Source organism: Gymnoscopelus microlampas (assembly GCF_963454915.1).
Source record: "Gymnoscopelus microlampas genome assembly, chromosome: 17".
Classification (NCBI taxonomy): Eukaryota; Metazoa; Chordata; class Actinopteri; order Myctophiformes; family Myctophidae; genus Gymnoscopelus; species Gymnoscopelus microlampas.
The window spans coordinates 29,377,250-29,390,157 of NC_139954.1; the positions used below are offsets into that span (position 1 = coordinate 29,377,250).

Sequence of the window (12,908 nt, forward strand, 5' to 3'; positions counted from 1 at the left end):
CATACAGTGTACACATCGAAAGGCAACACAGCAGAAAACAATGTGTGATATGTCTTCTTTTATTTTCCTAGACAGAGTATTTTACAATGGTCGCAGTCGCTCAGAAATAGTGACTATTCATAAGCTGGTCCACCTGGCTCTCATTGACTGCAATGTATTCCACCGAAGTGTCAGCTGTAGTTTGCTATCCAGTGAGACGAATCTGCCAGCTGGAATTGCTGGATATAGAAAATGACGGTGTCCTTTCCTTCAGTTACCTTCCTTCTCTGGAAAAGGGAACTACAGTTATGCACAGAGTTTATTATTCACCAAATACCTCGATATCGATATTGTGACGATACTATAGTATTGTGACACGCTGTGAGGCTTTAGATCTGCTATTTCAGTTATTTGTCAAACAAGGACATATAGGCCTAAAGCAGCAAACATTTCAGTCCATGACTACAACAAACATACATGTGAAGACAAGGGATGGAGGATTATGAAGACCCGTACTTTTTATATCTTTATTTGTTCCTAGGAGAACACTTAAGCCAGTAACATTGACGATATTCAACAATCTCAGCATGTGGACTGTTTTTAGAGGCTTTCTAGCCCAGGGACATTGGTGTGTGGGTATCTCTGCTGCTGATCTCTTAAAGCAAAATTACACTTTGGTACTTGGTAGAGGTTTGGCTTGTGTAGTTACCTTGCCATGACGTAACTCCAAATGTTGGTAAGATATCTTCAATAGTTGCTCCATTGACATTTTTTTTTATTCCAAAATAATCTACTCATTGACTTACATTGCACAGTGAAACAGGTCTTAAATTCAGTCTTTTATAACATAAGCAACAAAGCAGATTCTGAAAGTGTATAACAATATGAAACCGACACCAGCATTTAATTTTTTGAATGAAAACTAAAAAATGTTTAGCTTTGTTTGCGTTAGTTTGAGAGCTGTTTCACAGTGAAATGTTAATCAATGGAGCAACTATTGAAGATATCTCACAACCAAAAAAACAAACCTCTACCAAAGCGTAATTTTAAATTAAGTTTGTCTTTTATACCGAGGCATGCTTGACAAGTTTTGATGTCCCAAGCATTACCACAGGTACAGTATCTTAGACAGCGCATCTCTCTCTCTCACACACACACACACACACACACACACACACACACACACACACACACACACACACACACACACACACACACACACACACACACACACACACACACACACACACACACACACACACACACACACACACACACACACACACACAGTGTAATTCTAAACCTTCCTCCATGCTACATGAGCAAGGTGATGGAATCCACCATCACCCCTATGAAAACTTGGCCATCCCCTCCATATTTTAACCACTGCTGACCAGTGTCACCCTGGGGTCTATACATGGTCCCAGCCTTTTGTCCCTCTATATCAGACGACATTGGTATAGGAAATGCTTTTAAGTGGCCGGGCGCTCAGTTTTATATTTACAGCCAACAGAAAATGAAGAATGAGGCTTACCGGCGCTGATTTTACAAAGCACCAGCTTGTTTTCTTCAAATAGCAATATCCACTTTCCCATGTGTATCATATCAGGATACAGATCAGTATCATATGTATCATATCATATGTATTGTATTCATGAGTATTCAGAGCTACTACGACACACCCCGAGAGGAATGGCAGGGAGAGATAGAGATAAAGATATAGAGAGAGAGAGAGAGAGAGAGAGAGAGAGAGAGAGAGAGAGAGAGAGAGAGAGAGAGAGAGAGAGAGAGAGAGAGAGAGAGAGAGAGAGAGAGAGAGAGAGAGAGAGAGAGAGAGAGAGAGAGAGAGAGAGAGAGAGAGAGAGAGAGAGAGAGAGAGAGAGATACAGAGAGGGAGAGAGAGAGAAAGTGGAGCAATTATTATTAATTAATTTTATAATTTTTTTGCAGGAAATTGCATAATAGATCGGCCATTCTCGTTGTCTGTCCTTCGACGTACTATATGGGGGTTAAATGGTTAAACACAGTGAAGTGAATGCATGACACCACAATGCAGAACACACTAACACACTGCAGTGAGGGCAGGAGACCACAGTAGCTACAGGGATGACAGTGAGGACAGACAGTCCTGTTGTGAGTCATGATGCTAAATGGTTCTGCTAGCTGAATGTTATTGTTGAAGCACGTGTTAAACGGGTCTGAGAAGCTCAAACTACTGACTGATTCATTTATATCAATTTACACTTCAACCTCTACTCCAGTGGTTTTCAAACCTTTTCCTGTCAAGGATCCCCAAATTGATTCTGTATGTATTTGGTCACGGACCCTCATCTGAAAATATTTGCCCCCAAACAAAATTTGTGTAGTTAAAATGATATATATTATAAATTGATAAATATTCCAAATGTTAAAACATATGGGAAACTATCCCAACTACAAGCTCGTAGATCGGATCGTTTCAAACAGCTGCTGTAGGGTTAATGTGGTTAAACTGATTTTGATGCTAAATCAACTTATTTTGCAGAGTCCCCCTGGAACCCCCTCAAGGACCCCCCAGGCGTCCCCGGACCCCACTTTGAGGACCACTGCTCTATTCCACGTGACGTGTCAACTTGTAGCCAGTATGGCTGCAGAACGGGTTCATGTTTGCTGTCTAAACAGAGAAGGTATGCAGAGCAGACGATAGATACAGAGGCAACAGTCATCAGCATGTACTCAGAGCGTGTTACACTAATCCACGTTAGATTATTCAGCATGTTACTGCATATTCAACATGATATTTTAGTCAATATTGATCACTGGAACCCCAGCGTCCCAACTCTGTGGCAAACATTTGGCAAAAATAGCAGAACTATAAGCTCACAACACTAGCGCTGTGAGCTTTTAGGTCTGCTATTTTTGGCAAAGATATTAAGTGTAGAGCAAAAGAGAGAAGATATTTGGTGTAGAGGGGAAAAAGGAGGGGGCTCCGTCCAAAGTAGTATATGGGGTTTAAGTGGTTAACGTAGTCCAACTCCCATATCTTGATAACTATTGTGTTGCCAGAATTCTTGCCACCCTAACACACACACACACACACACACACATTTATATACATTTTCAATAAGTTCAATGTAACCCACGGGCCACGGCACATAATCATCAATCAGGGCTGTTGGGATGATTTTGGGAGGGAAAAGAAAATATTCACGACCTTATGTATCTGTACAGCAGATATATAACAGACGCCACTCTCTCACCACCATCTCTGCTGCACCGCAGGTACTTGTGTGTACTTGCAGTAACCACTTAAACCCTATATACTTCATTGATCACAATCCCCCAGGGGTCTACACGAGGCCCCCTACTTTTTTCCCTCTGCACCAAATCTCTTCACCAAAAATAGCTACAATCTACAAACTCAGTTTGCAGATCTGCTACAGCATTTGTGCTGAAAGTTCACCCCAGGATAGACACGCCAGGGTTCATGTGGTTCAGAAAACAATAAGAGGTAGTTAACACCTAGTTCACCACTGTGACTGTGTGTGACTCGACAACCCGCAGCCTGTCCTGGACCTCGACAAGGCCAGCTTATGAATCTCACATACCAGTCTGGATGTGGATGTGAATCTATTGGAAATAATGGAAAGGAAAAGTGAGGCTGGTGGTAAGTGAGTTTCAGAATAGTTTTTCTTTGTCGCTCGCGCTGCCTGGCGTCAACGCAAGCAGACAATCTCCATAATGAACATAATCAGTGTGACACTGATGATGGCTTATGGCTGAAACATGTTTGGCCACAATAAATAGCAGAGGATAGATCCAGCACTGGATCCGTGAGTGCTGGTGGTCTGTTTACTTGTCATGACCAGTGTTGCCAGAAACAAGCAACCAGGTCTATGAAAAAAACAAGTCCAAAAGAAGCAACTAGTAGGTCACATGAGCACTTTAAAGCTATACAGTATATACATCGGCTATTTGAAAATAGACGATCTACAAGCTCGCAATGCGACGTGTTGTGAGCTTGTAGATTTGCTATTTTCAAAAAAAACTTTTAAAAAAAAGTGAAATGTGGAATATTTTGGAAACATTTTAACAGCACAAATCTTGTTGTACAGGGGTCCCTGGCACACAATATTTTCAGGTGGGGTTTCGCTGACAAATACATTTGCGGCTCCTTGACATGAAGAAGTTGAAGAACCACTGCTTTAAACAGCATTTGGCAACAAGCCCAAACAACTGCAACCCGCAACTACCAATATTTACAAGCGACTTAGTCGATTAGAGTCGATTAGAGAAAAACAAGCCCAAAGACATGGCAACACTGGTCATGATGATGACCAATTGCACTTGACAGGAGCTGTGTTTGAGAGCTGTGCGGGGAGGGAGATGTGTGCTTCAATTGTTTATCTTGATAAATATGTTGCAACTGCGTAGCCTACAGTACATTTACAATTTGTTTAATTAGTTCTCTAATGTTTTTATTTCAAATGGTTTATTAAAGGAAAGGGTGGGGCTAATAAAACAGCCAAAATAGCAGTTGTAATCTCTCATCACAGCTTTTGCTGTCTACAGTATGACTGTAAGTTAACACCAATCATAAATGTAAAGCTAAAGCTTGCTCTGACAATCTTCTTCATAAGAAATGAAAAAGAAAATGGGGAAAAAGGTAAGTAAGTAGTTATAGAAGCAGAGAGACACAAAAGCAGGTCGTACGGCCTATATTGAATCTCATTTTGCAGCCCGGCCAGTGGCCTAAAATTTATTTGACACACCTGCTTTTACATTGAACAAATCTTCTCTATATCAGAGAACAAACCTGTCTCTGAAATGTTCAGACACGAAAACCAAAGCGGCAAATCCAAACATGACATCAAATAAAGCCTGGATCCAGTGTTCGTCCTGGATCAAATTCCAAAACACAGCTCAACCGAGCACAGTGGGAATGTAGGCCAGTCAAACGACAAGGCTGTGGTTGTTTCACAAGCTCACAGGCAGGACACAAAGATTGTATTCCACACAATAAGAGTGAAACACCATTATATGTCTGAACAATGCAACAGTCAAAATCTAACAAAACAAACTGAAAGTTAATTCAGTAATTGTATAGCTTGACATAATTCAGTTGAAGCAGTCTCTAGAAGCAGTTACAAACATTTAAATCCCCAAAGAGAACATCCTGTTCGTACAGTAGAAAACACAGACCTTCTAATTAATCTTATGAACCAGAGCTTTAAATCACAGTCAAGCCATAAACTTGCTGAACCCTGTAGTATAATTTAATATAATATAATAGGGGTGCAACAGTTAATCAAACTAATCGATTATAAACAATATTGTATTTTAATAAAATAATATTCAAGCTTGTACACCAATTATTTTCAATATTTTTGACACTGTTTTACAACAAAATATAAAATAGTGCTTAAGTGTTTTTTCAGACTAATTGATTTAGTCGATTATAAAGAACAAATTAGAATTTCATATCATGATATCGTATCATATCATATCACATTTCCTCTAGGGTTGTCCGATATTGGCTTTTTTACCGATAACCGATATACCGATATTGTCCAACTCTTAATTACCGATACCGATATCAACCGATACCGATATATGCGGGGATTATTGTGATTAGGGTAAGCTCAAATTTCATATCACACACACCATATACAGTAAGAACTCCTGCAACTTATTTATAAAGCAAAAAAAAGAAAAAAAAAAAAAAAATTTTTTTTTTCAAAAACCGATACCGATATTTTCCCGATATCAATTTTTATGCTAATATCGGCCGATAATATCGGGAGGCCGATAATATCGGACATCCCTAATTTCCTCTTTAAAGACGTCCTTTTAAGTCGAGGTTGTATTTCTGTCCTGCCAGTAAAGAGAGAATAGAAAAAATGGACTTGGAATACCTGTTAACAGGAGGAGTCAATTCGCTCCACATTCCATGTCTGGTTTCTGCATTCTCTCTGAATAAACATGCTTGTGTTTTAGTCAAATAAAAAGGTCAATACTGGAGGATAAAAGTAGAGCATTCGGTCAATGACATCACCTCCAGATCCACATGTATTCCTGTTGCACTAAGATCAAAGCCTGACAGAGCATCCTCTCCTGTGTCTCTCCTACACCGTCTCCCTCTCGGCTTTCCTACGATCTGTCTCTCCTACACTGTCTACCTCTCAGCTTTCCTCCGATCTGTCTCTCCTACACCTCCGTCTTACTGGCTGTCTCTCCTACACCGTTTCCTAGCACAAGACATCAAAAATGAAACTACTCACAGGTGTGTGCGCGTGTGCGTGCATACCTTGAAGTGGCTGGAGTTGACCCAGGTGGTGGCGATGGCGTCCACCATCTTGTCCAGTGACGTCTGGTCGTGTTCCAGGTCGTAGGACTTCTCCTTGTCAGAGATGTAGTCGATGATCTCCTGTCCGACCTGCAGACGGCGGCCCACGTCTTTCTGCAGGACCAGCGCCAGGCAGCTCTCCATGTTGGACGCCATGTGGATCTCCGGGGTCTGGACGGGGGGTCCCCTGCTCCGCCCACCTCAGTCTGACCGACCGACCGACTGACTGACTCCTGCACTGCGGGAGACAACGGCTAAACAAAACTCAACCCCCCTCGGAGTGTGCGGAGGGGACCCACAAAGATAAGATGTGGTATTTATACTCCTGAGGGCTCCTGTGGTTGGTTGGTTGGTTGGTTGGTTGGTTGGTTGGTTAGCGTGTTAGCAGCCGTGCCCTGCACAGGATGGAGCGATGGATGGAGGGGTGGCAGAGGGGTGGAGTTGGGCGGAGGGGAGGGAGGGAATGGCAGCTATGCAGCATGTGTGTCTGGTCGGCAGCTGGGAGGCGTGGCTTCGCCCCCTCGCCCACTTTCCTTCGTCAAAGCCAAAGCCCGCTATAGAGCGACAGACCGGAGGTCAGCTGAGGTTCCGGAGTCGCAACAACGCCACCGCCGCCGCCGAGGCAGAAAGTGGAGAGAGCTGGAGGAGGGAGACGTCTCCACGATTAGTAATCACCCATGTTAGCTCCGCTTGGTCTGCTGCCCTGGAGAGCCCTGTGGAGACACGAGAGAAAGAGACCACCAGAGTCAGTCTTCATCAAGTCCATTCTTACATTTACATTTTTCACTTCATGCATTGAGCTCAGAGACAGAAGAATGAGTCTCAGTTCAGACCACATAGAATACAATCTACCAACAGTAAAGGTTGCGTTCACAATGGATGTGACGGTTTTTTTTTTGGAGCGTCACGATTCAATAAGTCACACGACATCATGAGATATTTTGCTTTTTTGGTCCAGACGGGAATGAATATTCAACACAGAGTGACAGCCATGTGTACAGTATGTGTGTGTGGGGGGTATCGCAACAGAGTGAATATTTGTATTTATTATATTTATTAAGATACTTAAGTGTAGAATGAAAACAGGGGGCCTAGTATGGAGCCAGAGTCCTGGGGCACTCCAGTCAACAAAGTATATAGGATTTAGGTGGTTTTAAGGACTTTAGGTTCTCATTCATCTGACTTTTTAATCCATATATCAAGTCATGTATCAGATCCCACATCAGCAACATTACAGCCATCCAAGTAAAAGCACAGGGGTACAATCCTAAATATAATCCTAGAAACATCACACCAGGATGGGAACGAAGAGATCAATTCAGACAAACAATGAGCCCTGGTAAAATTATCAGTGTTAATTTAACTCTGAAGAGTGTACAAAAGTCCTTTTTGGTTCTGTTATGCTCCGAGCCATGGCACAGTAGTATATGCCATGGTAATCATGTCATGTGTGTGTGTGTGGGGGGGGGTATTTCAATGTGTGTGTGCATGTAGGGGGGATGACTCCATGCAGATAAACCCCGAGGACATCCCTGTAGTGTTTATTTGGACATCTTGAAACAGTTTTGTGTCACATGTTTAACACTCGTTCCCTTCAAACAAGCAGCAGCTTTCTGTCTGATCAGGTACCTCCAACCCGAGGCAAACACCCCCACCGCTGCTGTATGTGTTTCTCAACAAGTAGCTTGGGGGCCCAAGTGAGTCGCACAACGCTTTCACAGGGTCACAGACAAGAAATACATTAATCGCTTAAAAAGGAGCACATCACCCAATTTCAACCTATAAATCATATAATTGGTGCTACTCACTAATGCTCATTATAAGACAGCATAATGTCTGTCTTCTATACGCTCCGTGTCTCAGAGGAGGGCTGTGGACCGTTCAGAAACCTACCAGTGACATCATCGCTGGTCATTTCAAACTTTTTGTATTTTGAATGCAAGAACAATGGCACAAAATCAGCATGCTAACTGTTCTGTTAACAGGAAGAGAAAAGTTGTAGTTTCGATTAGCTTGGAATCCCCATCGATGATGTCATTGGTAGACCGGTTTCTTTTTTTTTTATCCCGCGATTTTGTAACCCTTATTTTTCACCCGGTGCTAATTTTCGAAGTGATCCTGGGCGCTACACTCCCCTCACCAGCCTAGGGAGGCCAGGGCCGAGCTCATGCCTCCTTCAATGCACGAGAGCCAACTGACCTTCTTGTCACCTGACAGGGGGGAGTTTCCCTGGTTGGACGTAACGCGTGGAAGGAACACGTTATTCCAACCAACTGGTTGGAATAACATGTTCCTTCCACGCGCTACGTCCAACCAGTTTCTGAACTGTCCAACAGGTTTCTGAACTGTCGCAGACGCAGAGTGAGTAGACAGACATTGTGCCATCTAATAATGAGCATTAGTGACGGCCAATTATATGAAGATAAAAACCCCAGTATACTTAGTTGACCCCCCCAGGGGTCTATCCTTTTCCCACTCCTTTTTCCCCTACGGCCAACACAAAATCTTTTCGCCAAATACAGCCAATCGACAAGCTTACAAACGCATTGCGTTGTGAACTTGTAGATCTGCTATTTTCACCGAATGTTTGCCACTCAATAGGGAGGCTAGGGTTCAAGTGGTTAAAGCTACAACCCATCATGTTATGTCCTCTCCCAACCGAGAGAGGTTCATTGCAACTGTAACATGCGGGATTCGAACTTGAGTCTCCCACGTGCCACATGGGAAACCAAATATCCTCTGCCAAGCAAAGGGAATCCCCGCTTGGCTACGGGAGATGTCAACCAGTAGGTGTTCTATCTATCCGACACCAGGCCAGAGTCTAAATGTCTCAGTGGAAGAGTAGGGAGACCTCCTCTAATCACTGAAGATGTATTCGTTACATTAACACACTCCATCAAAAACTAATGTTTTATTCATTAAAGTATGTTCTGGATTGCAGCTAATTGGATCATGACTTCACAGTTAACACAATATTCAGGTGAAAACTAGGGTTGCCAACCGTCCCTTGAAATACGGAATCGCCCCTTATTAGAAAACTAAAAGATGTGTCCCTTATTGAATTGATAAGGGACACACTTTATTCCTTATTTTTGGGAATCAATCAATGACAAACATCTTAGTTCAAACAGCTCAGGTAGTTAATCACTTAAGGTAGGGTAAGTGATATTTCTTCGTTAAAACAAAATGTTTTTTGTTATATGGTTAAAGCAAGTAGTCATTGTTATACAGTTTTTGTTCAGTAACAGAGGTCTCCCAGTCTCTCCAGCTCTTTGATAAACAGAAAATACATTTTCATGTGGGTTGGAAAATGTCAGCCAATCAGGAAAGAGTACACATTTATCAGCTTAAAATGTATAGGGTTCCAGTTCCAATTTTGTCTGCTCATTTCTTTGTACCATCACTTCCAATTCCACTTGTTTAATCTGTATTCTGTGCAAGTTCTCTCTCCTCATTGGATAAAACAGGTATCCCGACCTTTAAAATGCACGTTCTGTTTACTAAAGAGCTGGAGAGACGGGGAGACTCCTGTTACTGAACAAACACTCTATAGCAATGAGTACTATTATATCAGAATATCGAGCTATTTAACACTTATATTAACCAAAACATATCACTTACTCTACCTTTAGGTGTCACTCGCTTGGCTATTTTTGGCTAATGTTCCCCCCAGAATATGGATGCTGGGGTTCAAGTGGTTAATATACAAAACTGTACATATACCGGTATGTACGGTGACATTTTATCTTTTTCTTGTGTCCCTTATTTGAATTTCAGGTAGCCGGCAGGCCTAATGACAACTGAAAAATGACATCACGTGTTCTGATCTCCTCATATGACGAGGAGGTCAGAGCATGCTGCTGTCTGCACTGAATATGTTGGACTTTGATACTTTCACTGCTATAAAACTTCTTCAAAGTACTTTGTGTGAATTGCTATCTCTCAGTGTAACCATGTGCTGTTGTTATGAAAACAGCTTTATCACTTTCTGTTGTCCTTTGCCAGGCCTTCAAAACATGCACATAACATTTGAAAACATGACAAAAATATTTTAGGAGATTAGTATTAGGAACATGTTTTGGAAGAAACAACAACAGACAGAGAGACAGACTATTAAGTAAACAACCTGCTTTATCAAATAATATAAAACAAATGTCAAATGCAGTTCAAAGTACACTGTTCTCAGAACAGAACCGAAAGCAAATGTTATGTTACTACGATTCAGTTCTACCATGTCCCTGAGATATGATTTAATATTATTACAATAAACTACATCATTGTGACATAGTTCAGGCACACACCTACAGTCAGACTGCTGTCATCTTTTGACAAGGCATGCTACACACACACACACACACACACACACACACACACACACACACACACACACACACACACACACACCACTGCTTTGTGTCAGGTTAGCCAGGCTCCCATGGCTGCTAGCTTTGGGTTGGACCAGCTGAAATATCACCATTCAAGCAATAACACAATATACATGTAACACCAGTAGTATTATAATGCTGACAACAAACCAAACCCATCCTTCATCTTTCATTCTAAACAACTGGGTGCTGGTTCTACTGTAAAAGCAGACAGATAATAATAATAATATTAATAATAATAATAGCTAGGAGGCTATAATAGTCCTTTCCTTCCATTGAAACGTCAGATTACAGCCACAGCAGCACAACATCACAAAGGAACATTGTGAGGATTTACTCACCACGTCAGATCCAATCTTTTTTAACATACAGCTGGTAGTAATATAGTCTGCTTTCAGCCTAGCCTCCCCTCTCTCTCTCACTGTCTTATGCGTGTCTCTCTCCCCCTCTCTCTCCACCCCAGAATGCTGCTGCTTGCAGGACAAGAATGGGGTGTTTCGTTGAGATTGGTGTCCTATAGACTTATGTGACTCTGGAGGTCACTGTGGCTTACCTTCTGTTTTGTTTTGATTTTCATTCCACGTTCCAAACATAATGGGTTCCAAAGGACCAACAAACAAGGATAGGATAAGAGGTTGGACATCAAGCTATCATCGCAAAAACTGGCACAGTTAAATGTTTTGTGCGTTGAATTGAACTTTTTTTTCTTCAGCATTGTGTTACCTAATCTGACGTGTTATCGTTCTAGCATTCAAGAACCACCCAAACATGTATTTATTTATATACCTTGACTCATTATTATTTACCTAGATGATTTACTCTCACATAATCGCGACAGTAAAACAGTAAAACGGCGACCGCCGGGGTCACAGGTTCCGATAGGTTATCTATATCAGTGTAACACGACGCATGTCGTACGCATGCGCCGTCGGGCTGGGGATGATGTTGGCACTTTGGGAAAATTGTCGCATGTTTGGTTTGTTCCACACTCCACACCGCGGTTACAACAGAATGGAATCTGTTCACTTAGCAGGTTGCAAATCCGGTCTACAACGGATACGGAATCCGTCTATGTTACTGTTTACGTACCATAGGGTACGTGCGGGTATTGTACCGGATACAGTAGGCGGGATTAAGACCGGATCTGAGCAACTCAACGGCAAATAGAAACAGCGCTTTCCACAGGTACTGCGGAAAGCCTGGTGACGCGAGATTAACACCGTGGATCCGTGTTTACTGCAGGGGTGTACAACTTTTACTAAATATCGTTGTATTATTATTTTTTGCTTGAATCCATAAATCACAATTTAGTACACAGCACAACACAGCCATCTATTTGGTGTGTGTGTGTGGTGACATCTTCTGGACAAAATCAGTTCTGCAGTAATTAAAGTAATTCTAGTAAATGTTAATTTCTACTGAAACTACTGCCTTATTGCCGTGTTTATTCATCTAAATGTATCACCGCTATACCCATAATTTCACATTTCTGATCATGCGAACAGGACTATGGCGTTATCTCTTAATATTAACATGCTGTCCATGTAGTTTGGCTGGCCATCTGTTCTATTCATATCCTGTCAATTTCTTTCCCATTCTAAATCAGACAGCAAGGGAATTGCATTATGATTTATTAATTACCAGTGGATTATCCTGACCATACCAGCATCTCAATCTGACTCACATTGAATCCATCTGTACCAGTGGTATAAAGTAACTAACTACATGTACTCAAGTACTACTGTAGTAAAATACTGAGGTATTTTGTACTTTCTTCAGTATTTACAATTTAATACTTTTACCCTACTACATCTCAGAGGAAAATATTGTACTTTCACTCCACTACAATTATTTGAAAACTTTAGTTACTGTGAGGACTTATATTACAAAAACGTACATTAACCACTTTAACCCTATATAATACTGTGCTTTGGCCGCAGTACCTACGCTTTGCGAGCTTTTAGATCGGCTATTTTCAAATGATTTTTAAAAACTTGTGAAATCAGACCTTATGCATAATGTGTACTTTTACTTTTGGTTCTTTACTTTTACTCAAGCACATTTTTATACCAAACTTTTACTTGTAATTGACTATTTCTACAATAGGGTATTGATACTTTTACTTTTAAATGTGAGTACTTCTTCCATCACTGATCTGTACTTTGAAATACTGAACCTTCAGCTTTCTATTATCCTTAGGTATGCTCATGTAACAGGAA

The 12,908-nt window shown here is 41.4% G+C and overlaps 1 protein-coding gene across 3 annotated transcripts in view; it reads right to left on the minus strand.

The window, feature by feature from the left end:
• clasp1a (cytoplasmic linker associated protein 1a) overlaps positions 1-11,170 on the minus strand; it is an 82,551-nt gene extending 71,381 nt beyond the window's left edge. For all 3 annotated transcript variants that reach the window (XM_084083938.1, XM_084083937.1, XM_084083936.1), the window contains exons 1-2: positions 11,031-11,170; positions 6,266-7,017 (exon numbers count right to left, since the gene is read on the minus strand). In XM_084083938.1, coding sequence (XP_083940064.1) covers positions 6,266-6,460 — 195 coding nt within the window. In that variant the 5' untranslated portion in view covers positions 6,461-7,017; positions 11,031-11,170. The remainder of the gene's footprint in view (positions 1-6,265; positions 7,018-11,030) is intronic.
• Positions 11,171-12,908: the final 1,738 nt, after the last annotated feature.